The following is a 27,265-nucleotide window of genomic DNA, read 5'->3' on the forward strand; positions in this document are numbered from 1 at the left end:
TCACTCTACTTGGCGGACTGGCCGGGCGCTTCCGTGAGCCCTCATATTATCCCTACATTTGTCCTTAATATAAGGGTTCGCGAACAATGTGGACATATCAGGATGATATGAGGGGTTCAGTTAGGTCAATTTTTTCCTTCTCTTTGTTGTCTGGTCATTGACCGGACGCGTCGCGGATGTTTGACGAGGATTTGAGGATGCCGGGTGAATATGCTCCTATTCACTATCTCAAAGCCTCTTTGATCTGCATGTTTCTTGCACATACATAAGAACATGTGGGGAAAAGAGAAGTGCATGTGCAAACCAGAGAAATGGGAACAGAAGAAATGAACTGATTTGTCTCAATGGACTGTAAAAAAAAGTTTGTGGTGGAAGTATGGATTCTTACGATAGTAAGGAGTTTGAAGCTTCGGTACTTTCAGCTTTCCTGTTTTAGCTAGGAATCTCTTGACACATCACTACTATGGAATGATTTCCACAAATCAAATAAGCAATATAGGAAATGTTGTGAAGGACTGCGATCCTGCGAAATTCATTTGAAACTTCTTTGAATCAAAGAGGCCCAACGACCGATCGATGTTGTCCAAGAATAAAAAGATGAAGGTACACAAATCATCCACGAGCAATGTACTAGAAGCAGATCTCTCAATTAATCGCACATACACATGGAAGTTAACTAATGGCCGTATAATAGTAATTTCTTATCATAGAGAGATTCAGAGTTCGTCCCAGAAGTATTTCCCACAGACGCGAGACGACATGATGACGAGGGCCACCGGCACGGTGAGCACCAGCCCGGCGCAAACACCCAGCTCTTCCAACCCGAACGTGGAGCCGACGATGTAGGCCATGAGCAGCGCCAGCACGTCCAGCGCCACGATGATCTCCAGCACCTTGATCTTGGCCAGCCTCCGCAGGTCCTGGCTGGCCACCAGGAGCACGATGGAGAGGGACAGCGCGAAGGCGGCCGTGTTGCAGTAGTAGAAGGTCGTGTACCTCCTGGGGCTCGTGGCGCGGAGGACGGGCGTCACCCTGTCCCCGCCTCCGCCTTGGAAGCCACCGGGCGGGTTGAGCCCGGAGGCGTAGGTGATGGAGGCGATCACGGTGGCCAGGACCATCAGCCAGCCCCGGAGCTCCCTCGCGGCCTTGCTGTTGCGGGCGTCCTTATCCCTCGCCTGCTGAACAGCCGGTGCGTCGTCCCCGCGGCTGGCGGGGACCAGCGACGCCGCCGGCGAGTCCGTGGCGGGCTGGACGAGCAGCACGTGCATGCCCTTTGCCAAGGATGGTGTGGGAAGCAGCAGTACTGGACACGATAAGCTGGTGGTATCTACCGCCGGCTCGGCCTCGTCGGCATCTTCCGCTGCCGAGACCACGCGCATGGTGATGATCTCCACCTCGGGATGATTGACCGGTGGATCAGGTCCGGCCTCGGCGGTGGGCGGTGCAACAGCCGGCAACATGAGTCGTACGTACGTTAAGTATGTAGGTGTATATTCTCGATCACTAGTCGTAGCTACTTACACACAGCATGACCAGTGCGTCAACTGTTTATAGGGCAGAAATTCCTTCTTGATCAAGTGGCCAGAAAGTGAGCGGCAACGTCTTCTTCGGGGCAATAGTCATTTCAAGCGGGAAATTGCTCCAGACAAGGACGGACGCGCCAGACGGCAAAGCACGCGCGGTGTGGCTAGCCGCGCGAGCCTGACGCGCTGCACCGCCCGCGCCCCGCTGCAACTGCAACTTTACCTGCACCTGCACCGTACGTGGACAGTAGGAATCCAGCACAGTACCCTTCTAACCTTCTTGATATGCGTGGCAGAATCTCCGATTCATATACTTCCTCCTCTGCAGGTTGAAGGAAATGTGAAGTTCGACATTTGTGATTTGAGCCGAAATGGGCATCTCTCAAGTCTCAAAGGCCAACTTATCTCCATCTACATAGCCAAGAATACACGGTTACAACAACCAAATCGGGGTGAACAACCTGATCAGTTTGAGTTAGATAAGGACTAATCCAATCTTAGCTAGCTAGCTAACCAAGGTTACAAATTTGCTATACACACTATTATATCGCCGTCCCTCAATCTCTACCGCCTTGGTGATGTCCCGAAGACTAGGGCCCACATTTTGTTCGCGTGCAGTGCATGCGCGTGCCCTTTGGAGTTTCGTCCAGCAAGGCGTTGGGGCTTAATTGGAGGCCCTAGACCTTGCGGAGTTCCTAGAAACCATGACTAACTAGACCGAGCAATAACTTCACCTATTTTGGCTCATATTCACGGCGATGTCGTGGACTTTATAGACGACGCATAATAAGATGGTGATTGAGAGGCAGGCCCTCTAACCCGTTCTTCAAATTCCTTGCTTTCCCGTACTCGCATCTGTTATCTAGACAGCGGGACCGCGGCCGACTTGGACTCATGTTGGATACGCTTCTAACTACCATGCGTCGCCTCTCCTCTCCATAGTGTTGTTGTGCCTACTGGCACTAGGTGTTTTTTCTCTGATTTCTTTTATGCTTTCTTTGAGCGTGATTGTGTTGCTACCCCAGCAATATTAGTTGTTTGTTACTCTGGATCTGGTTGTATGGATGTTTGTTTTATTTATAAAGCGGGGCGAAAGCCTATTTTAAGAATCCCAACCGTCTCTAGAAGCTTGAGATTGCACTTACACAAGTAAAATGACAATATTGGTAGCGCCTTGGTGAATATATCCCGGGATGGCCCTTGCTCGGGCCGCCCTTGGTGGTGCCACAGCGGCGTCCTTTCTCCTCTGATATGCCGGCCATGGCTCCACGATTCTGGCTTTTCGTGAGTTTTCGTTGGTGTCTCCTCAGCGGCGGCTGCCCCTGGCAACGCGTAGTTCTGGCATTCGACGGGCACTTGTGCCCTCACAGTGGACGTCCTGTCGGTGCAGCTCCGGCCCCTGAGGCCCTTGTCATGTGTTCTCCAATGTCCATGGATTGACGGTGTCTCTTCCGGCGCGGCAACGATCGCGACGCTCTGGAGGTTTCATCTCCTTTAGCCTCATTGGCTTGTCAGTAGCTTGGCGGCCCCGGCCCCAATGGCCCGGATCTGCGTCCCCACTAGTTCCTGGCTCGTCGGCTTCGTAGATTGCCATCTCATCCCCTACGCCGCCCCCTCCGCCCTGCCACCTCCATAACCCGACCTCCTCGATGCTCTGTCCTCCCGTCATGTTCAAGGCTCGTGTGTCCGGCGTGGCTCCCATTCTTGTGGTGATGGTTTTCGACCAACGTCTTGACCTCTGATTCCTTGTTTTCAACCAAGGCCAGGGGAAAACCCCGCTCAACTTGCTAGTGTTGGCAGCGGTGACACCGATGAGTGTCGTCCCCTCGTTGGAGGCGTTACCATGGCCTCCCTCTGCCCCTTCTTCGAGCACTATCGAAAACCCTAGGTCTGATTCTTCGGATCGAACAGCGATGCCGCCACAAAATCATTATCCTTTTTGAAGGTGTGCTCTTGTCTATTCGCAGTGTTCCCGGTGCTGAATTTATCGGATGTCATATTTGGTTCAGATTGCCTCTTAAGCCAAGGGTTTAGCCGTGTTGTTTACTTGTTCAGGTCGAGCACCCTATGTCTCTCTATTCTAGGCACCGTGTTCATGTCATCTTGTGTTCGTGCCATGCGTTGTACCCTCGTACTCATTCTATTTTCTTGCATCAATAAAAAGATACATAAGCATTGCGTATTCGTGAAAAAACCAAGTGATTTGCCGTCGACGAAGCCTTTCCTACCGTCTTTATATTTTAGGAACAGAGGGTGTACTATTTAAACCAAACTGCTATAGGATTTACAAAAGTTGCACCTTTTCACCAAAATTTGAAGCGAGCAAGAGAACAATTGATTGTTTCTTCACTGACGACACGCACACACCCCTACGATCCTACCCGCCACTCCACTCCCGTCTTTCGAGGTTCAGGACCGGCCGGAGTAGAGCAATGAAGGCCGTCGCCAGCCACCAGTACCACGGCGTCCGTCCACCCTCGCCGACGCCGGCGACTAAGATCTCCATTCCCGTCTCCGCCGGCGGGGGCGCGGAGGCGGCGCTGCTCGGGAAGGGGCGGTACAAGGCGTGGGCCCTCGTCGCCATCGCTCTCCTCGCGCTCTGGTCCATGTTCGCCGCCTCCGTCACCCTCCGCTGGTCCTCCGGCGACCTTGCCGCCGTCCCCTGGGACTTGAGTAGTCCCCTCCTCGACGACCTCGACCCGCTCGTACGGCCCCTCTACACACATTTCCTCTCAGATCTTGCCCTACATTGGTGCTTGTTCAGTTGTTCTGTTCATAAATCCTGACCTCAAACATGTATCTGTTCTTAGAAACATCAAATATTTGACATTGCGAATTTTTTAAGGTGATGGTTAGTTGGTTACCTCTAAGTTTTCAGAATAAGAATGAAATGGGTGGTACACTTACTTCTTTTTCGATATTGGGTGATACACTTACTCATTTCAACAAACATATGAGTATACCTGGAATCCTGATAGTAATCAAGCTTTGCACGACGAATTAATTATCTAGACATATGGGGATTTCAGCCATACATATGCATCTTTTCAGTTTCTGAATGTTCAGTTTTATGCTGTGGAAGTGCTATGCTTTATGCTGAAAACCTGAAACCATGATGTTACGGTGATACCTTGATATCGATTTTTATGAAGAAATGTTTTAGCTGGTATATTACATGTATGAAGAACCGTCTGCCTTGTTCTTGGTTTGGGTTATGGCAACGTGCTGACTTGTGATAATCATTTAAGTAGTGTTTCAATCTTGATATTGTTACCGGCGGTAGGCCAGTGTAAAGTTCAAGCAAATGAAACTAGAACTACTTCTGGGTTTATGTTTTTCTAGTGAGTACTGAAGTATGCCTACTTATGAATTGAGTAGGAGATGGAGGAAAGGGAGAAACTAGTGCGCCGGATGTGGGACTTGTACACGCGCACTGGTGATCATGTATGGCTTCCACGGTTCTGGCAAGAAGCATTTGAGGCTGCATATGAGGAGCTTGCTGGTGATGATACACCTGCAAGTGACGCAGCTGTATCGGAGATTGCTCGCATGGCAATTCACAGGCCTGAGCTTGAGCAGGCACGTAATAATAATTAGGTATGAGTGAATTGATCCTTTTGTTAACTTTGTTTCCCCATGAAAATATTGTTTCCTCTTGTTTGAGTTAGCCAATCGAATCGTTATGTTTGCTTTACCTACCAAGCAATTTTGTGGCCACAAGTGCGATTATCATCTCTGAAGCAGCTATCCAGTATCGTTTATTAGTATATGTTTGTAAGTTGATGAAGCAAGTAAATCAAATTGTTGGATTCTGCAGCGCTGCCTTTACCTTTCTTAAGTTCATTGCTACAGCCGAGACCAAAACTGAGATGGATTACACAATGAGGGCTGCGATTGCTACTCCAATTATGTGCTCACTGGTTAGATTATTGATTGCAGTCTGCAACTTCTCAACTCTGAGAGAGCATTCAGTAGTGGGTGAAGTGTAGGAAGATCATATGACAAATGATGTGCAAATAATTATGCATATATGGGACGTTAGACTAGGTGCCATGTGTAATTTCATTAAATAAATCGAAACACCATGCATGGTATCTTCTACTCCCTCTGTAAACTAATATAAGAGCGTTTAGATCACTAAAGTAGTGTTCTAAATGCTCTTATATTAGTTTACAGAGAGTAGTTATCAGCAGTTCTGGCAGGTGAATATTGTGCTCGAAGGTCATTCCGATTTTGTATTTTTTTTCCCTACTGCCAATTTGGAATGTTGGTTTTCTTGTGTACTCAACATTAGAGCACCACAAGGATTGGGCCCAGTCTTTAATGCTGGATTACAGTTGTTTTTGTCTCCATCCGAAGGACTTTGAAATTGTTAAGGAGTATTAGCATTCGTGACTCCAAGTCGAATACTAATACTGCTTACCAGAAATAAGCACGCCAACTGAGACTAAATATACTTGTATGTAGTTTTAACTTTCCATGAAGATTTGCAGCAGGTTCTGAAATCTTGATTGTATGGTCTAACGAGTCATTTCATAGGTGCATCCAAGCCCACTGGATCTGAACCTGGTTGTAACTTGAGGAGATGTGTCTTTCTCTTGCATCAGTTTTTGTGCTCCACTTTAGTACACAAATATTATAAGATGGGTAGAGGTCTAGAGGATGAAACATGTGGCAGTCGTTTTTCCTCTAGCTATATTATCATGGTGTACTGGACTACTGGTACAGCACCGTCCCATTTCAGTTACCATCCGATTTTATTTACTTTAGTGCATCACTCACTAGAACTAGAACTATCAGTTCCGTGCAACCTTACTTGTTTGGAGGCATCATCAATCACTCGTCACAAACTTGTGAGCTGGCAATCTGGTTTAACTAACTGGTTACTATGAGTATCTAAACAGGAGGATGTATGCTGACTTTCTCAGTTTCCAATCATTTCTTCCCTATCTTTCTTTGTAGAAACAGTACACTGTAAACATTTGGAGAAGTGCAGGTCCAAGCCTCCAAGGTGAATGAGTAGATGGGTCATGCAAAATTTCTCGTCCCATTTCAAGAGAAGATCTTTTTTACGAAGATCATTTCAAGAGAAGATCACTTGCTAACTGTGGTCATCGCAGCATTTCAACTTCTCTCCGTGGTCTTTCATCTGGCTTGTCAGTCGATGCAAAAGCTACACCTTTCTGCAGTATGCAAAGTTAACTTGCACCTTCATGAAGCAGACTGATCCTCATCTCCCTCGTAAGAAGTACTTTGGCATTCTTAGTAGCCAGATGAGAATATCTCTATTTATGTATTTTCTGCACATATCGAGAAGGAACATCACTACTAGAAATTTGGACACTTAAATCATTTGTGTGCTGGTTTTGCTCTCCCCAAAATAAGAATCATTGTGCATCAACATACCCTTTGCGCATGTGGTTATATGCAATGTGCATTAATTTGAGAAGGTCCATTCAACTCAAATGACTGCCAGTATTTTTATATCATGGTGACAGGAATCAACTTCGTTTCTTATCCTGTGTGCTGATGTTGGATTTCCTCGTTTCTCCGTAGCGGTTCATAAACGGACTCAGTCTGTGTAGTATTGCATGGACAAGATGAGTCATAAGTCCAAACTTGCAGGCTATAACTTAAGTGGTTACCTGATAAGTTCAATCATGCAGAATCAACTAAGGGTAGGATTATAGACTTTTCGTCTGGTAATGTGATAACTTTGCAGGCTGCCTAAACAAGCATATGTAGTATTTCTGTATGTGCAAACCTACACGGACAAAACACGGAAGTCAAAAGTTTTGAATACATGAATCGAGATTGTAGATGCAGCTGGACGTTGAACATAATTGGGATGGGATATTCACTTAGTAACTTCTGTAATCAGGTTGATATAGCCCGGATCAGTTTGGAACTGAAAAATTGAAGAATAGAAAGGAGTTGGTAGAGAATGGAAAATAGAAGATGTAAAGTTGTATTAATCTGGAATACGAAACTGAACCGTGGAAAAGGGAAAGTTATTACATCAGGCTAACATCATCATAATTTTCCCTAGAACCCTACATGACTAAACCTTCACTGAAAAGACCGCCTTCAGCCATGTCCTCGTTAGGTTCTTCATCAGCACCATCTATAAGTTATAACATGCCTCTTCAGCGATGGCAGATGACTGCTATGACACTTGGACACCTTCATCGAGTAGCCTTCGGCAGGATGCCAGCTGATCTTTCATCCAGACAGTGGCAGAGAGACCTCCAATTCATACTGGTGAATTTTGTGTTTGGAGATTATTTCTGCTCATGTATATTCATCTTCTTCTTTAGAGATCTGTTGTTCTAGAATCTTGATTGTATGATCCATTGGGTGGCTCTTAAGTTCATCCATGTCCACCTGATCAAACTTAAACTAGGAGGAGAAAAATGAGGTGATGTGTTGGTCTCATGTTTCATACTACCTCCATTCACTGATGTAAGACGTTTTCATATTAGTGAACAGGAAGTGTACTTAGGCGTAATCTATAGATACAAGATGACGAAAGGATGAAGCATCAAGCATGTGGTCATCAATTTGCCTTCAGCTATAACCCAGGCCACTTGCTTCAGTGTATTTCTAGCTAACAGATCTTCATTCTAGAGTAGAAAATTAGATTCATGCAAAATTCGCCGTCCCGTTTTTCATTCAAAGGTCACCCGCAAAGTGTGTACGAATGTTGCAACAATTCAATTTCCGAAGCTCTGCTGTTCTTTCTACACTTGCCAGCGGATTCAAAGTTACGGCTTTCTGCGGTACCATAGTAAAGCAGAACCATGATGAAGCAAAACTGTTGACGAGAGGTGCTATTGCATTCTTGGTGTTACATGTGGCGGCTCGAGTTGCAAAGTTGTGAACATTCTCAACGGAATGAAATTGCCGCCTGGTCCTCTTGGAGGAACAAGAACGTTGTCATCCCAACGAGAACTTGACATGTTCTGAGGCCTGAGCAATCTAGGATTGCTTTATCGTCAACAGACACCTGCCAAGTTGACCACTTTGCAAACTCTAACAATGTTTTAAAACAGTTTCAACGATGTTAGGTCCGTCAGTCTTGGCGCGTAAATGCTCACTGGCCTAAACCACTAGTAGCAGCCTTCTCGAGTCTCTTCCTTTGAAGAAAGCATTAGCAGGAGAAACTAATATCGACTCGTAGGTTATTATAAGTTTTCAATCATTCTCGTCTGAACTCTGAAGCAGCATGCAGTTTCGGAACATTTCTGGACAATCTAAAGCCAAAGCAGTTAACTGCAACAAAAACTAGGTCAGCAGTAAAAAAGAAAGGGAACGTGCATCGTGCTTGGACCCAACCGTTCTGTGCTAACCACTTACTAACTACCCCCATTCAGATTCATCCTTCCATGGCTGGGATCATAATCAAACACAAAAACTCCCCAAACAAATCTACATACTCCCTCGCGCACAAGCCATGACCAACCTTTCCAGTTCCACATCTTGAAAAAATGACATAAATAAACACCAGCCATTACGGCATGCACTACCAATTATGATCGCAACAATTTTTTTTAACTTGTAACCCTTACGAATTCCCTGGGCTGGACACCAGTTTTCTCTGAACGTGCAACGTGTGTCGCCGTTTCGATCGTCACCCCTAGCTAGCCTGCTAGCCAGTACGTATCGACTTTTGTAGTGTGTGGCGCGAGCTAACGGGGTATTCGTGCGGTGTACGAAAACACCACACACCTCACGCGCGCTTTAGGCGTCGGTTACCCGAGATTTCCCATACGGAACCACTCTCGTTTCCGTGAAGAGAAACCAGCGTGCACACAAACAGTGTCACATCAGCTCCTGTTTCTTTTTTTTTTTCTTTTTTTGAGGGGTAGCTCCTGTTTCTTCCCTGGTCGACGATCGATTTCTTCTCGCTCCGGCGCACCGGAGTGGACACGATTTGTGCGTCGGAGAGGGGAGCTGGCACCGGCCGGCCGGGCGCTCCCCATATTTAATGGCGTCACCACTTCCTCGCGCCTCCAACGTCTTCTTGCATTCCGTCCCAACCCAACCCAACCCATTCCCTCCTCCATATCATCATCGCGTGCACCATCACTCCGATCATGTCATCTGGTGCCAGTAACGCCTAGACGCAGCCCCCCTCCGACCGACCGACCGATCGATCGAGCTCCTCTATATATCCTCTGCCAAGCTGATCAGCTCCCTAGTCCGGCCGTCTCCCTCCCAAGCCACGTGCTAGCTCGCGTGCGCGATCACCATCCAGTTCACCGATCCCAGCGTGACGATCTGACCTACACACTCGTTCTAGAGCTAGGAGTCCATGGCCACCGCCGCGGCGGGCAAGCGGCCCTGCTGCGCCGTGGTGCTGGGCTTGTTGCTGGCGGCCGTGACGGCCGCCGGCGCCGAGTTCATCACGTGGGAGGACCTGACCATGCCGGCCGTGGCGGGGCTCATCCGCGGCGCGCCGGTGGACGTCAAGTCGGCGGCAGCGCGCCGCGGGGGCGTGGGCGTGAGCACGATCGTGGTGTCGCAGGACGGGACGGGGCACTCGCGGACCGTGCAGGGCGCCGTCGACATGGTGCCCGCCGGGAACACGCGGCGGGTCAAGATCCTCGTCAGGCCCGGGGTGTACAGGTGAGGCGATCGCGATCCGCCCGTCCAGTCCACCACCGCTGCCCCTCAATCGATCTCGACTTCGCAGTAACTGCCTCCAAGAGTTAATGGGGCCATTAAGTTACAGTGTGTTCCTCCCTTCCTAGCTTCTCAACAGCCATTTCTAGTCATCTAGAGCTGGCTATGTGTGCGTTGCCTGCCGGTAGCAGCTACCGAAGCTAGTAATTTCCCATTTCTATCTTAGTGCCTGCAGGCTACACAATGCAGGCTCTACTAAATCTGTAGAGTGTGCTGCTTCTAATTAGGCAAAATATCGTACTACTATATTTTTATTATGCACGGATGAATACAGAATGGGTCCTTTTTGTTGAACAATTCTTTTGTGTAAGGACTGAACTAACAAGCTAGGCATGGGATGTGGTGGATGGATGCAGGGAGAAGGTGACGGTGCCGATCACGAAGCCGTTCGTGTCGCTGATCGGCATGGGGACCGGACGCACGGTGATCACATGGAACGCGCGGGCGTCGGACATCGACGCGACGGGGCACCAGGTCGGCACCTTCTACTCCGCCTCCTTCGCCGTCGAGGCCGACTACTTCTGCGCAAGCCACATCACCTTCGAGGTGCACGTCCGGCTCTACCTCTCCGCCCATGACCATCGCCGGCGATCAGCCGCCTCTTGCTTCGAAATGTGACATGTGTATATGCGTCGTACGTGGTCGGTGCAGAACTCGGCGCCGGCCGCGCCGCCGGGAGCGGTGGGGATGCAGGCGGTGGCGCTGCGGCTGTCCGGCGACAAGACCATGCTGTACAGGTGCAGGATACTGGGGACCCAGGACACGCTCTTCGACAACATCGGGAGGCACTACTTGTACAACTGCGACATCCAGGGCTCCATCGATTTCATTTTCGGGAACGCCAGGTCCCTGTACCAGGTACTGAAAGATTGTCCAAGATTTGATATTGCTCTCAATACGTTCTTGTGTATCAACCATGCACATTTTCTCTACGATATTTGCCATGTTGCTAGGTAAAAATTAGTTGTGCACGCTGCTTTTATAATACCACTGTAGAATATTTTGCTCCCATAGGCTACTATTTTGATGCCGAATTTGCCGCCTTGCCATCTGCATGTCCTCCCTTCCATGGACCAGAATAATAATTCTTGGCCGTTGCACTGTGGGTTGCTATCACAAATTTCACAATTCAGGCATGCACCAATCCCTGACATTCCATTCCATTTCTTACAGCAAGCACTTGTTTGACACTTGGTTTCCTCACTTTTGACGTGTCTGACGTGTAGGCTCTCTAGCATGTATTGTGGCGCACAGCTTGATTAGCACTTAGATAGCTAGATTAGTGGAAATCCGGTAGCTAGGCACAAACAATGCCCACAATGCTCTTGCACAAACCTATGCTAGAACCTTTTGTGGTCACATTCTCTTTGCAATCTCGGCATGCACGACTGTCTCACTGGCCCGAAAAATATATCGGAAGTCAAAGTGTCAACGAACGCGACGTCACACGGCATGCATGCTGCTACAGTACGTTTTTTCTTTGACACGATGAACGGGAACTGACGACTTTGCATGAACTCGCAGGGCTGCGCGCTGCACGCGGTGGCGACGAGCTACGGCGCGATCGCGGCGTCGCAGCGGAGCTCGGCGTCGGACGAGTCGGGGTTCTCGTTCGTGGGGTGCCGGCTGACCGGCTCCGGCATGCTGTACCTGGGCAGGGCGTGGGGCAGGTACGCCCGGGTGGTGTACGCCTTCTGCGATCTCGGCGGCATCGTCGTGCCCCAGGGCTGGAGCGACTGGGGCGACCGCGCCAGGACCAAGTACGTGCTGCTCCCCTCGCCTCAACCTCGACCTCAACCACCTGATCATGGAGGAAATCCGTGGGAGAGTGACGCGTGTGGCTGAGCTTTTTCTTGTTGTTTCATGGGCGTGCAGGACGGTGATGTTCGGGGAGTACAAGTGCAAGGGGCCCGGGGCGAGCTCGCGGCAGCGGGTGCCGTGGGCGCGGGCGCTCACCTACGAGGAGGTGCGCCCCTTCCTCGGCCGGGACTACATCAATGGCGAGCAGTGGCTCCGGTTGTAGTAGACAGACGGTGTAAATAAAGAGAGAAAAACATGTGGAGAGGATTGCACGACGTCGTCCTCCAGTTCATTCAGATTGCTTTCTCTCCACTGCAGATAATGTACTACTTACTAGTGGTGGTAGTAGCAGCTCCTAGCCTACATGTGGTAGCACCGGCGTGTAACGGGCCTGACACGTCCATATGTAGCAACATGAGGTTTGTTGGCCCTGTGAAAAGGAATTATTTTTTCCGTTTGTCGTACCAAGGTTTCTTTGATTCTAAAACCTAAAAAGTGCCCGCTGGCTCGTTTGTCTTACAGAGCACACGCGCTCGCGCGCCGTCCGATCGATATCTCGCGGCCGCGCGCTTCCCAGGCGAAACCGTCGTTTATTGATGCATGCGTCAGGTGTCTCCTGGTCGTGGCATTGCGGTCGAAACCCGTTGGATGCCTAGGCGGTCGTGGGTCCCTGCAGTTCTTCTCCCCTCCCCACTTCTGTTTCCTCCCCATTTCAAAACCGCTCCCGAGCGCAGGGGGGCGCATCCCATTTCCTCTTCCAATCCCCCGAATCCAGAGCAGCCGACGGCGTCACGGCGATTCGACGGTCGTCTTCTGCCGGAGTGAGCAAGGGATAGCGTGTGTGGCGTGAAGGGAGGGGTTAAGCGGGCAGGTGCGCGTCGGTGCGGCGACTGGGGCCATACGACTACACCCGCAGCACACAGCAGTCGGGGGCGGAAGGCGCTGCAGCGCCGGAGACGCGGCCGAGGAGGAACGACGCACGCGCCTTCGCCGTGCTTTTTGCGCGAAGGAGCAGAATCGCCTTGCTGTTGGGCGGAGGGCAGAATCCCAGGTCAGTTCATCTCGATCCCATTTGTGTAGGCTTGTCAGATCCACTGAGTACCTTTGCCCTTGTAAGAGATTATGCGTAGGTTAACTGATTTGGAAAGGATTAAGCACTCGTTAGGTTTGGTTTGGGTACTGGTGAGATTGGATTCGAGGGGCATTCAAGGCTTGGTGATGCTCAGTAGGATGTCGTGGCGTGTGGAGGGAGAGGGAGGGAGATGTTCTCGTGCATACGTTGTTGATCTGCTAACTTGCCCAACAACTGCTCATATAGTTGCCTAGCACCTTTTTTACATGCAACAAATGTCCCTATTTGTGTTTGAACAAGGCAATGGGACAATGCTCGATGTTGTAGGCTCCTGTTGTTGAAATGTGTGTGTATGAGGTTGTGTGCTGGGGTTCAACGCTCATGTTTGTTTTTACAGATATGTCATTTGCTTAAGTTTTGTGATTCAGTTGTCAGGCTTTTGCTGGAGTTTTATGAGTCAGTTGCCTGACATGTCCTCAGCTGTTACCTAGTGTATTTGTGCAATAACTGGCTTGCTCAAGTTTTGTGAGTCAGTTGCCTGACATGCCATCATCTGTTGCCCAATGAATTTCGTACAATGTCAGGCTTGCTCAATTTTTTTGTTAGTCAGTAGCATGACATGACATCATGTGTTTCCTAGTGCACTTGTGGAATATATGGCTTGCTCAACTTTTTGTGAGTCAGTTGCCAGACACGCCCTCATCCTTTTATTTCAGGTGCTTGATGTGTAACCGATTTTTCTTGCTCCTTGTAGTCATGTTTTACTTAGGTTTTTGTATGTCCTTGTATTAATGTTGTAACATAGTGAAAATCAGATAGTTTACAACTCTTTTCATTGTCCACTTTTTGTAAATTGTTGTTTGCTTAGTTTAGTAAGAATTTAGTCAAACGAATTTGTTGGATGATATACAGTTTTTTCAGAACCATTTTTCTATTTTTTTTATGTTGATGCTCATTGTTTGTCCTTTATATATGCAACAGAAAAAAATGGCTGGGACAAGTCATAAGGCAAAACAGGATGGACCTGTTGGATCAAGTCATGATGACCTTGCATCTCATGGGAATGAAGAGCATCAAACACAGGTGTGCACATGCTCAGGAAGTTTTATGTACATTACATATTTTCTTTTTCTTTTTTATTGATTTATGTGGTTTCCATCTTCCAGCCACAAAGTAGTGCACCAATAATTGGGTACAAGCGTCAGAGAACTAAAGCAGTTATTGCACGGGGGAAGCATCCTGATGATATTATTAGTAACGATAATAGTAACGAGAGCCAAGCTGCAGATGTTGGGAATGCAAATGTTGAAGGTGCAGATGTGGACCAACCTCCAAAACCAAGACGCCAAAAGACGGGAGGAACTGAGGTATTTGCATAGTTGCCTCAGTTTCACTAAGCAGTTGCCCAGCAATGCTGCCTAAGTTGCCTTTCCTGTGATGAACATTATTTTGCTAATTCCTTTTTTTTGTTTTCCCCTATGCAATAGGGTCGTAGGAACAGGGCATCCCCTGCAAGGCTCTTCAAGTTGAACAAGGACTTGGTTCCTGACCAAAAGGGTGTCATCATTGGAAAAGAATTTGGTGGCATTCTGGACCTTGCAGCGAGTAGCATGCCCAGAGATCTTAGCCAGTGGATAATGAAGCATTACGACCCTGAGATTTCGCAGATAGTCATTCCAGAAAGGGGGAAGATTCCTGTAGATGCCGCAAGTGTCCGTAGGATATGGGGTTTGCCAAATAGGGGCAGGAAGGTGTGCTTCGAGAATCGGCCTGAAATCACAAAGGCAATGTACAATATTTACAACATCACATCCAAGAACTCCCCAACTCTCACAGAATGGTGCAAGATGATCATAGACATGGGAGGATCTTATGATGATGACTTTGTCCGCGCTTGGCTAGCTCTTGTATTTTCGTGCTTCCTTGCCCCTTCAACCAGTTTAATTATTTCCCCAAAAAGCTTCCCGGCGGTCATGGATGTCAATGGAATAACGGAAACCAATATATGCTAGTTTGTTGTTGATCAACTAAAGCTTGCGTTCACTTCGGGGCGTGGCAACAAGAAGGTTGTTTGTTGCTGTGTTTTCCACCTTGTTGTAAGTGCTTCAAGCTGTTCTGCTTTTTAAAGCATCCATCGTTCTCTTTTTTCTTTTTCGCAATCATTAGCTAACTTAAACTTTGTGTTCTTTTTCTTGTCACGACGCAGCTGTTGTATCTAGACTCTTTGGATGTTGATGAGCCAATCCCGAACTTGGTACCAAGCGTTTCAGTTTGGAATTCAGATTTAATTTCCAAAGTTATCAAGAAGGACAGGAAGGCTCCGGGAGAATATGGCTAGGGAGTCCTGGATTAAGGGGTCCACAGGCGTCCAGACTATGTAACATGGGCCGGACTAATGGGCTATGAAGATACAAGACAGAACACTTCTCTCCGTGTCGGGATGGGACTCTCCTTTGCGTGGATGGCAAGCTTGGTGTTCGGATATGTAGATTCCTTCCTTTGTAAACTGACTCTGTACAACCCTAGGCCCCTCCGGTGTCTATATAAACCAGAGGGTTTAGTCCGTAGGGGCAATCACAATCATACAGGCTAGACATCTAGGGTTTAGCCATTACGATCTCATGGTAGATCAACTCTTGTAATCCTCATACTCATCAATATCAATCAAGCAGGACATAGGGTATTACCTCCATCAAGAGGGCCCGAACCTGGGTAAAACATCGTGTCCCCTACCTCCTATTACCTTCGACCTTAGACGCACAGTTCGGGACCCCCTACCCGAGATCCGCCAGTTTTGACACCGACATTGGTGCTTTCATTGAGAGTTCCGCTGTGTCGTCATCAGTGAAGGAAATATGCCCTAGAGGAAATAATAAAGTTGTTATTAATATTTCCTTATATCATGATAAATGTTTATTATTCATGCTAGAATTTTATTAACCGGAAACTTAGTACATGTGTGAATACATAGAAAAATAGAGTGTCCCTAGTATGCCTCTACTTGACTAGCTCGTTAATCAAAGATGGTTAAGTTTCCTGGCCATGGACATGTGTTGTCATTTGATGAACGGGATCATATCATTAGAGAATGATGTGATGGACAAGACCCATCCATTAGCTTAGCATAATGATCGTTCAGTTTTATTGCTACTGCTTTCTTCATGACTTATACATGTTCCTCTGACTATGAGATTATGCAACTCCCGAATACTGGAGGAACACCTTGTGTGCTATCAAACGTTACAACGTAACTGGGTGATTATAAAGATTCTCTATAGGTGTCTCCAATGATGTTTGTTGAGTTGGCATAGATCAAGATTAGGATTTGTCACTCCGTCTATCGAAGAGGTATCTCTCGGCCCTCTCGGTAATGCACATCACTATAAGCCTTGCAAGCAATGTGACTAATGAGTTAGTTGCAGGATGATGTATTACGGAACGAGTAAAGAGACTTGCCGGTAACGAGATTGAACAAGGTATTGAGATACCGACGATTGAATCTCGGGCAAGTAACATACCGATGTCAAAGGGAACAACGTATGTTGTTATGCAATTCGACCGATAAAGATCTTCGTAGAATATGTAGGAACCAATATGAGCATCCAGGTTCCGCTATTGGTTATTGACCGGAGATGAGTCTCGGTCATGTCTACATAGTTCTCGAACCCGTAGGGTCCATACGCTTAACGTTCTGTGACGATTTGTATTATGAGTTATGTGATTTGATGACCGAATTTTGTTTGGAGTCCCGGATGAGATTGGGGACATGACGAGGAGTCTCGAAATGGTCGAGACGTAAAGATCGATATATTGGAAGGCTATATTCGGACATTGGAAAGGTCCGACTGATTCGGGTATTTTTTGGAGTACCGGAGAGTTACGGGAATTCGTATTGGGTCTTAATGGGCCATACGGGAAAGGAGAGAAAGGCCTCAAGGGTGGCCGCGCCCCTTCCCCATGGACTGGTCCGAATTGGACTAGGGAAAGGGGGCGCCCCCTTCCTTCCTTCTCCTTCTCCCTTCCCTTTTTCCTATTCCATGTGGGAGGTGGAATCCTACTAGGAGTAGGGAGTCCTAGTAGGACTCCACACTTTGGGCGCACTCTATGAGGGCCGGCCTCCTCCTCCACCATCCTTTATATACATGGCTAGGGGGCACCCCATAGACACACAAGTTGATCATTGATCTCTTAGCCGTGTGCGGTGCCCCCCTCCACCATAATCCACCTCGGTCATATCGTAGCGATACTTAGGCGAAGCCCTGTTCCGGTAGCATCATCATCACCGTCATCACGCCATCGTGCTGACGAAGCTCTCCCTCGACACTCAGCTGGATCGAGAGTTCATGGGACATCACCGAGCTGAACGTGTGCATATCGCGGAGGTGCCGTACTTTTGGTACTAGGATCGGTCGGATCGTGAAGACGTACGACTACATCAACCGCGTTGTCATAACGCTTCCACTTATGGTCTACGAGGGTACGTGGACAACACTCTTCCCCTCTCGTTGCTATGCATCACCATGATAGATCTTGCGTGTGCGTAGGAATTTTTTTGAAATTACTGCGTTCCCCAACAATTAGAAGGTTCGATGGCTCAATCAATCATCTACAACAATGTTGCCCTAGGGGAGGTTTTCCTCCCCTGTCAGGTCTTTGCGTTTGGCGGATTTGCACTGCGGGCCAACTCGCTTGGCCATCTTGAGCAGATCAACAGCTACGCCCCATGTCACCAGATTAATTTTGGAAATTTGGACTATGTCACTAATATCCGAGGAGACTTGATATTCCAAGGGTTCACAACCCCTACCTCCGCTCTGGCCTTAGATCCGGAGCACATCACCAGGTCCGAAGACGGGATTACCGAGCCCGTCGGACTATTTGTGGCCACTAAACCCTGTACGGGAGAGCCGGAGGAAGTAGTGTCGCTGGCAACCATCATGAAATCGGACTCTTCTCCGGACACTGGCTTCGAACCCTCAGAGTCAAAATCGTGTGAGCTCGGCCAAGGAGTTTCCTTCCCGCCGTACTCCACGGACTTTCTTCTCCCTGATCAAACCTCGCCTTTAAGCGAGGCACTGAACTTAATGCGATCCCTCGTCATTACAGAAGGTCAATTTCCAAATTATGCCCAGCCCGGACTAGGGCAGAGGGCGGAGAATTTTACGCCCCACCCACCACCCACTTCATAGCACTATTGAGGACTTAACTAACATGCTCGACTACGGCTCCGAAGACATCGACGGTATGGACGACGATGCCGGAAGGAGCAGGCCAAAAACCCGTCGTTTACCGGACACAGGACGGCCACCTCTTCGTATGACATGTACATGGTGGACACACCCAAGGAGGGTAATGGCGATGATAAAGAAGATCCAGTCGAGGATAAGCCTCCTAAGATACAGCCAAATCACCGACGTCAGCGGCGCCGCTCTAAATCACGCTGTGGAAAAGACAGCAATACCGGCACAGGAGACAACAACACTCTGGACAATGCCAAAGACAAAGAAGACCCCATCGAGCCAACTTTCGAACAGGACGATCGGGAAAATGGGCAAGTTAGCCATGACGAACAGGTCATAAACGAAGACTCAGGGACAGTAATTATCTCTCACTCTCCAAGGACGAGGTGAGCCTTGGTGACGAAGACTTTATCGTACCTAAGGAACCTCTCAAGCAGGAGCGCTTTCAGCGCAGGCTAATTGCCACTGCAAGGAGCCCGAGAAAGAAGTAGCAGCAGCTTCAAGCTGATCAAGATCTGCTCAATGATAGGTGGACTGATGTCTTGGCAGCCGAAGAATACGGCCTCAAGCGCCCAATCAAAAGTTACCCAAAGCGTAAGATGCTACCTCAATTTGACGGCAAGGCCCTCGAGCCCGCACCATCAGCGCGTAATGCGGCTGACCGACCACCTCATGGCCGGGACAAAACGGCAACTAAAGTTGAACACCAGCCCACACTACCTCACCATAAAGGTAGAGACATAACAGCTCGGGGATATACATATGACCTGCGGCAAGACCTGGACAATAGAGCAGGTTAGACCAGATCGATCTACGGATCACGGGGGCGTGCACCAACACGCGACGACGGCTATCTAGCCGGACGTGACAAGCATAATCACGCCTGGGCCGAAAACCGCAGACGGACTCCATCCGAGCTGCGTCGCGGCTTGGCTCGATATAGAGGCGCCGCACACCCCCTCTGCTCCACTGATGAAGTAATGGAACATGAATTCCTAGAAGGGTTCAAACCCATGAATATCGAATTGTATGATGGAACAACAGATCCCACGGTATGGATTGAGGATTTTCTTCTCCATATTCATATGGCCCGCGGTGATGATCTTCATGCCATCAAATACCTCCCACTAAAATTAAAGGGACCAGCCCGGGATTGGCTAAACAGCCTCCCAAAAAACTCTATTGGCAACTGTGAAGACCTGGAAGACGCCTTTCGCGACAACTTCCAAGGTACATATGTCCGGCCTCCAGATGCCGATGACCTCAGTCACATCATCCAGCAGCCCGGAGAGTCCGCGAGGAAGCTCTGGACTAGGTTCTTAATTAAAAATAACCAAATCGTCGACTATCCGGACGTCGAAGCCCTAGCAGCTTTTAAACATAGCGTCCGAGATGAATGGTTGGCCCGTCACCTCGGCCAAGAAAAACCAAAGTCTATGGCAGCTCTTACCGCACTGATGACCCGCTTCTGCGCGGGAGAGGACAGCTGGCTGGCTTGTCGAAACAATAGCACCAGCGATCCTGGCACCTCTGAGGTCAGGGACGCCAATGGCAAGCCTCGACGCAATAAAAACAAGCGTCGTAACAATAATGTAGGAACCCAAGACACGGCAGTCAACGCCGGATTGGGTGGTTCCAAATCCGGTCAACGGAAGAAGCCATTCAAGGCAAACAAAGATGGCCCATCCAATTTAGACAGGATAGTGGATCGGCCCTGTCAAATTCATGGCAGCCCTGACAAACCCACCAACCATACCAACAGAAATTGTTGGGTTTTCAAACAAGCAGGCAAGCTCAACGCCGAACACAAAGGGAAGGGGCCGCCTAGTGACAGCGAAGACGAGGAGACTCGCCAGCCAAACACTGAGGGACAAAAGCAATTTCCCCCGAAGTAAAAATAGTAAACATGATATATGTGATGCATATCCCTACGAGGGAGCGCAAACGCATACCACAAGACGACTATGCCATAAAACCGGTCGCACCAAAATTTAACCCATGGGCAGCCTGTCTGATCACTTTTGATCGCAATGACCACCCAACAGGTATCTGTCACAAAGGTTCGGCAGCTTTGGTCCTCGACCCAATCATCAATGGTTCCATCTCACACAAGTCCTTTTGGACGGCGGCAGTAGCCTTAATTTGCTCTATCAAGACACTATTCGCAAAATGGGCATTGATCCCTCAAGGATCAAGCCCACCACAACTGCCTTCAAAGGCGTAATACCTGGCAAAGAAGCTCACTATACGGGCTCAATCACACTGGAAGTCGTCTTTGGTTCGCCGAACAACTCCCGAAGCGAAGCATTGATCTTCGATATTGTTCCGTTCTGTAGTGGATACCATGCACTGCTTGGGCGGACCGCGTTCGCTCGTTTCAATGTGGTTCCACACTACGCCTATCTAAATCTTAAGATGCCCGGTCCACGCGGCATCATAACGATCAATGGAAACACGGAACACACCCTCCATTCTGAGGAGTATACCACGGCCATCACAGCCGAAGTACAAAGCGGACTCGTTAAAACCGCATAACTTATCGACCATTAAGCCACCAGCCTCTACTGCACAAGACCGATCAATTTTCGAGCTGGATTAGCAGTTCCGCCTCCGTCGTTCGCCGCATATGCCCGTGAAGTTCGCATCATGCATGCATAATTATGCACTTAAAATACCTTGGTAGTCGGCGGAGGCACAATGCGGACAGACCTACAGCACGGTTCGTTCTCCTACAGCTTTTCTCCCTTCTTTTTAAATTATTTCTTATCTTTTGTCACAGATGAATCAAAACCTGCTCGTCCTATGGACATGCAAGGACTCTTTCGGAGCCTAGTTTCTTCCAGGCAACCAAAGATGGCTCCTTTTAAGGAATCCTCTTCGCTAAGGCAAAGGCAGCACAGACGTGCGACAGGAGGTCCAAAAGATTTTTTGTAGACCAAACACTCTATTTAAAACCTGGATATAGCCTTTTTCCTCAGCATTCGACCCCTGGCATGTAAAATGACCCGGGTAGAGGTGTTATAATCTGTAAGATTGTGCTCGACGTATCAATCAGATTCTGGTGGACATAATCCGTCTTCAGTACTTATTTTTTCCTCATAGAACTGTATTTTACCTTTTCGGTGGTTTCACATATACACCTCCGCTCTATCGGCTAGGGTAGTAAAGGGAGAATTACTGCGATTGTGTTTCCGGTTCACCTGGTTAAGCACCTCAGTAGAGAAAGCCGAAAACTGACAGTCATGATACGGCGAGATCTGGTCAACCACTTGGCGACTTATTAAAATCTTTTGCGATTTCTTCCGTATAACATGAAGGACCATTTTCCGGTCACATATGTAGCGCAGCCGTATTCGGATAACCGCGTACATACAAGGGGCTATATCATAGATCCACCATCAAACTCCTATGGCTAAGTGAAGGTGTTAAAGCCCTATAGTCTGATTGCCTAGTTCGCTGCACTGACACCTCCTTCACGGACCAAGACGTTGGGTCAAGTGTAGTCAGTTTCTATTTCGAACACCCCCGCATTATATGCGAGGGGGCTGAAGCCGCCGACTGGCAAACCTTCATATTATAAAAAAATGGCCGCACAGGAGGATATGCCTTTCAGGCAAAAGGCATAAATGTAACACGGCCTTAATATATCATAATATTTGTTATCACAATTTCGATACATTCACTTGAACATAATATTCTTCGAGCACTGACCCTCTATCAAGCGGGCGCCCTCTAGGACATCTTCAAAATAATGCTCCGGCGTGCGATGGTCCTTGCCCTCGGGTGGACTGATTGCCGCAACATCGGCGACCTTCATTTTCGCCCAGTACGTCTTGACGCAGGCAAAGGCCATCCATGCACCTTCAATGCACGCTGACCGTTTAACGGCGCCGATACGCGGCACCGCATCAACAAGTCACTGCATCAAACCGAAATAACTATTCAGAATTGGCTCAGTTGGCCATAGCCGAGCCACAACTTCATTCATGACAGCTCCGGACACCTTGTGGAGCTCGGCCCACTGGGCCATTTGTTCGTGCAGCAACGACGGCCGCTTTGGCACGTTGAACTGTGACCAGAAAAGCTTCTCCACTGCACATCCGTCTTGCGCTTGATAAAATTGCACCGCATCAGCGACACTCTTCGGCGGGTCCAAGAATGAGTCTGGAGAACTCCAAAATTGATTAAGCAGGGCATACTTTGGGTCGCCGAATTTAGTTTGTAATAGAAAGGGCTTACCAGCCGCTATGTCCCCAGCTTGCCGGATCTCCTCCCAAGCCGCTCTAGAGTCGGACCGTGCCTCTCCCGCCTCTTGTAAAGCCTTGTTGAGTTCGGTTGCCTTGGCTTTGTTATCCTTCTCGAGTGATTCGCATTACCTAGTGGCATCCTTCAGCTCTCGCGCCATGATAGATATTCTCTCCTCGCACTAGCGTCGAGCGGGTTGTTCGGCCTTTAACTCAACAGATGCCTTCTTGACACCCGCATTGCTCACTCTAGCTTGCTCCTTGGCCCGGGCAAGTTCAGCCCGAAGGGTCTCAATCGCAGCAGCACCATCTGCAATTATGCATGTCCCAGTATATACTTTCCAGCTTCATGCTCATATTAGTATACATGCATAAACTGACTGCCCCAAAACATACCTTGTGCCTCGTCAATCCGCCTGTTAATAAGAGTAATGTCCTCATCCGCTGACTCAAGTTTCTGCTTTAAATCTGCAGCTTCCGCAGCATGGGCAGTCGCCATTGACATACTAGCCTGTTTTCAAAGTAATCATGTCATTTCCTGAGCATATCTTTTTGATCCTCTGATCGCCTCCCTGTGAAAGCTGACCAGAGTCTCAGGGGCTACTATCTATAGACAGGCACATTCTGCATGTAAAGAGTGGTTAAGATATTACATTGCATACCTCAAAGCCTCTTAGCAGGCCCATGAAGGCTTCACTCAATCCGCTTCTTGCGGACAAAATCCTCTCAACTACCATACCCATTAAGGTACGATGTTCCTCTGAGATGGATGCATTCTGCAACATGCCCATTAATGTATCCGGCGCCTCCGGACTCCTGGAAGCGGCTGCAGGAGTACGAACTCCCTTCGAAGGGATATGTTCACTCGACCCTAGAGTCGTCTTCGGCTGTAAACCGGATAGTCCGGGGCCTTTATTGTTGGTCCCCGTAGGGGCTGCACACCCCGGACCCTTGACGACCGAAGTATCACCTTCGGGCGCTGCCTTCATTGTCCCCCGCGCCACTTGATGATCGGGGGAGACCCTCTGGGATGACACCTTGAAGTTGTCCGCCCTAAGGGGCGAGGAAGCATGTGGAGGCGTCTCGCTTTCCATCATCTCCGAAAGCAGGTCACCCGAGGAGGAGGACTGTTGAGGAAGACTGCGGGCCGGACTACAAACATATATTTAAGATGTTACCCTTGTGACCTGAAAAGAACGGGATATGTCTAGAATACACTTGTTCACTTACGATTCGGCGAAAGGCTTGTCCTTACGGAGGAACTGTGTGGCAACGTCGTCTTCTGAACCCGAACTGTCTGACAGGGACATTTTCCCTCTCTTGGAAGCCTCCACCTTCAAACCTTCGGAGGTGGTCCTTTTCTTCCCATGGGGAGAAGGGATATCATCTTCTTCTTCCCCTTCGTCTTCAGAAGAAGGAGTTCTGGTCTCCCCAGATATAGCGTCCGGTGTATCTTTGGAGTGGGAGCCACCCCTAGCCTTTTTGCCATCCTCTTTGTCCTCCTTCGTCGGCACTTGATACGGCACCGGGGCCAGCATCCTTGTTAACACAGGATCCGCTGAGTCTTCGGGAAGCGGAGCCGAACACCTAATTCGTTCTGCCTTCTTTATCCATCCTTGGTCAAAGACAGATTTCTCAGTATACCGATACGGGATAATCAACTAAGCTATGTTCAAGAGTCGAGTGCTTACCGAGGTATCCGGATGATTGTAGTCGAGGCCGATGTCCTCGGTTGTATCTGGCCACTGCTTTCGCGTCCTGTCGTGGAATTGTCACGGCAGATGTCCTCGTGAAAGGACTTAGTCGTGGAGCCATCGTGATGGGTTAGCTTAAAGGGGTTAAAGCGGACAAGGGACTCGAAGAATTATACTGGTTCGGCCCCTTACAGTGAAGGTAAAAGCCTACGTCTAGTTGCGATGGAATTGCTTGGGTTTCGATGACCAGGGAGCGAATCCGCTTTGCCTGGCTCTTGAGTTCTTGTTTGTTGTTCCTAAACCGCCGTCGGGTCGTCCCTTTATATACATAGGTTGACGCCCGTTGGTTTACAGAATCCCGAGGCCGTCTCATAAACGTGTCCGGCTCGGTCTCTACTCTTTCTATCTTACATCACAAGTTTACATATCAATGTCGGTTTATCTCTATAGGCCTTAATCTGCCTTTGGGCCCTGGGCCTTCATAAAGTGCCACCATCTTTGTCTTCATGGGCTTAAAATATAATAACTCATTTATGGGGATAACCCGGCCTCTCCTATCCGGTTTATGCCCAGCAGTAATATCCCCAACATTAGGCCCCAGATTGATTTGAACTGGTTCATGTCAATCTTCAATACTTGAGAAAATTTCTTCTTCAGCACCTTCATGTAAGTCTCATAAACCACCATGACGTCATCTTCCAGGATCATGATAAACTGCCATGACGTCATCTATGTATTAAAACCGAAGATACCCTTCATTAATGATCCTCCAACAATCGAGGCAACAACCTTGCTATATACCCATTTTTTGGGCTCCTCGATTTCCGCACATGTCGTTTATCCATTCACCTTATAAATAAGGCCGAGGGGTCCTTTTCATTTTTTTCCCTTCGTGCCGCTTCACATTGTCTTCTTCCTTGCGTCGCCCGAATGTTGGAGCTCTGCCGCCGCCGTCGACCTTCGCATCTGCCCCAACAACGACCGCTGCATCACCCTGATCGTACCAGAAAGCCGCGGCGCTTCTCCGATGTTCCTCTAACACTGGTAAGCCTTCTCTCCTTCCACCCTAGACCTTATCCTTAGGGTTTGTACTCATCGGAGTTCCTCGAAGTTCTAGAGCTGTTCTTCCCTGTTCTTCTCAGTAGCACAAATGGAAAGCTAGATCTGATATTTTCCGGTGCCTTTGTAGTTAGCGCTCCTTTTTCTTCATTAGAGCATCCCCTTCATATAGAAAGACTCATCTGATCCTGATGAACCGCTCAAGCACCTGAAGTTTAGGTCTTAATATATTCTAGTTTTCTGTCGCACCGCAAATCTGAAATTATCATACTAATTTGTGAAACTTTTTTCCCTTACTTAGGTATTTTAGATCTGTACCTTTCATACCAATATAGGAGGTTTAGCTTTTTGAAAAATTTGATAATCCAGTAGGTACCATTAGTCCCCTCTTAAACCGTCGGTTCATTTATCTTTGCACCTCCTCCATTGTCAGACTTCGGTTTAACAATTTTGCATGCTTGAATGCTTTTTCCTTAACCTGCTATGCTTTATGCTTGCTAATAATGAGTCTTAAACCGGCATCAATCTTTTCCAGCTCCTTATTCGAAATGGCCAAACAGTTCTATGCTTGTAACTGGGTCCCTTCCCGCATTACTGAAGAACAGCTAGATGGATGCGTCAGAACTGGTGCTTGACCAAAACAAAGCAAAATCCAATGGCGAGTTCTCGGCCCAGAAAATCCTCCTACCCCCAAGGATGGCGAGATAGTGGTATTCGTTGATCACATGAGCCATAGTTTTAAACCACCCGGGTCCAAGTTTTTCCGTGATGTGCTTGCCAGCTTCCAAATCCACCCCCAAGACATTGGACCTAACTCTGTGTCCAATATTTGCCATTTTCAAGTGTTCTCTGAGGCCCATTTGCAAGAAGAGCCAATTGTTGAATTGTTCTGGGATTTTTTCTATTTAAACCATCGTACTGAATTTGTAGACGGGCCCAACACTGAACTTGGAGGCGTCTCCATTCAGAAAAGGGAGGACGTCATATTTCCTCATGCCAAACTTCACAGTCATCCTAAGGATTGGAACCCGACTTGGTTCTACTGCAAGGATACTTTCCCTGAAGATGAGAACCCTCTGTCGGGTTACCGTGCTCACCGGCTTACCAACACGCACCCACTTCCACAACGGCTGACTGCCAAGGAACGGTCCACATACGCTCGACAACTTGCCAAGCTCAGAGCCTTTATGGCTAACGGTCTGACAGGAGTTGATTTTGCTCGTTGCTGGATAACTTGGAGTATTTTACCGTTAAGCCGCCGCTCCGGTTTAATGTGTCAGTACACAGGGGACTTAAAAGATCCTCAACAACACATTGATATTCAGCTAACAGAGGCTGAAGTTACTGAATCTGTTAAGAAGATGTTGGATGAACTGGTGGTTGTCTGCAGCAAAACAGGGCTTAGTCCCTTCCGCATTTCCAATAAACCGCCAGCTATAAGACTTACCTTACTCCTGCTTGTGCTTGATATTCTTATTTGTGTAATATTTTATATCTTCTGTCAATCTTTTAACAGGGTGACGACCCATTCTGGAAGAAGAAACCACAGGAAAACCCGGCCAAGACCCCTCGACCAAAGACAAAGATTGTTAAAAGACCTGCCAAGAAAAAGGGAGTTGAACCCATCGGGTTAAACCTTGATGACCCAGACACAGAGGTAGAACTTGACTCTCTTGGTTCATTTTTCATACACCTCATTGACAATGATCATTATCAGGATGACGCCGAAGGCAGCCAAGCTGATGACGCAGAGGTAATTATCCTTTCCTCCGGTTCAGACACTCTACCAACACAAAAAATCCGTCAAGCAGTCCGGAAAGTAAGATTTTCTCACCCCCTAGCTTACTTGGACCCAAACTTTCTTTTGAAGAAGCAGCAGCACGAAGCTCGCCGCACAACCCGGCATAGCGGCCAAGTAGTCACTTCGGCCGGTTTACCGAACACGCCG

At 48.3% G+C, this 27,265-nt stretch overlaps 3 protein-coding genes across 6 annotated transcripts; 2 read left to right on the forward strand and 1 right to left on the reverse strand.

The window, feature by feature from the left end:
- Positions 1–506: 506 nt before the first annotated feature.
- Positions 507–1,582, reverse strand: LOC147984286 (uncharacterized). Its single transcript, XM_087539728.1, has one exon. It carries the CDS (start codon positions 1,458–1,460, stop codon positions 717–719), a length of 744 nt encoding a protein of 247 aa, XP_087395854.1. The 5' UTR covers positions 1,461–1,582; the 3' UTR covers positions 507–716.
- A 2,266-nt stretch (positions 1,583–3,848) lies between these two features.
- Positions 3,849–6,989, forward strand: LOC125541267 (uncharacterized). Of its 4 annotated transcripts, none has more exons than XM_048704722.2 (3): positions 3,849–4,228; positions 4,902–5,120; positions 5,341–5,873. In XM_048704722.2, the coding sequence occupies exons 1-2, from the start codon at positions 3,956–3,958 to the stop codon at positions 5,118–5,120; spliced, it is 492 nt and encodes a 163-aa protein (XP_048560679.1). In that variant the 5' UTR covers positions 3,849–3,955; the 3' UTR covers positions 5,341–5,873. The 4 variants fall into 4 exon arrangements, with proteins under 4 accessions (XP_048560679.1, XP_048560676.1, XP_048560677.1 ...); XM_048704719.2 differs by lacking the exon at positions 5,341–5,873 and adding an exon at positions 6,486–6,989 and having other exon boundaries at positions 3,850–4,228; XM_048704720.2 differs by lacking the exon at positions 5,341–5,873 and adding an exon at positions 6,492–6,989 and having other exon boundaries at positions 3,850–4,228.
- Positions 6,990–9,381: 2,392 nt separating this feature from the next.
- On the forward strand, positions 9,382–12,472 carry QRT1 (Pectin lyase-like superfamily protein). The gene is made up of 5 exons (XM_048699546.2): positions 9,382–10,151; positions 10,565–10,754; positions 10,860–11,066; positions 11,733–11,968; positions 12,084–12,472. Exons 1-5 carry the CDS (start codon positions 9,838–9,840, stop codon positions 12,229–12,231), a joined length of 1,095 nt encoding a protein of 364 aa, XP_048555503.2. The 5' UTR covers positions 9,382–9,837; the 3' UTR covers positions 12,232–12,472.
- The last annotated feature ends 14,793 nt before the right edge of the window (positions 12,473–27,265 follow it).

Source organism: Triticum urartu, chromosome 2A (genome assembly GCF_056163025.1).
Source record: "Triticum urartu cultivar PI428250 chromosome 2A, HENAU_Tu73, whole genome shotgun sequence".
In the NCBI taxonomy this organism is placed as follows: domain Eukaryota; kingdom Viridiplantae; phylum Streptophyta; class Magnoliopsida; order Poales; family Poaceae; genus Triticum; species Triticum urartu.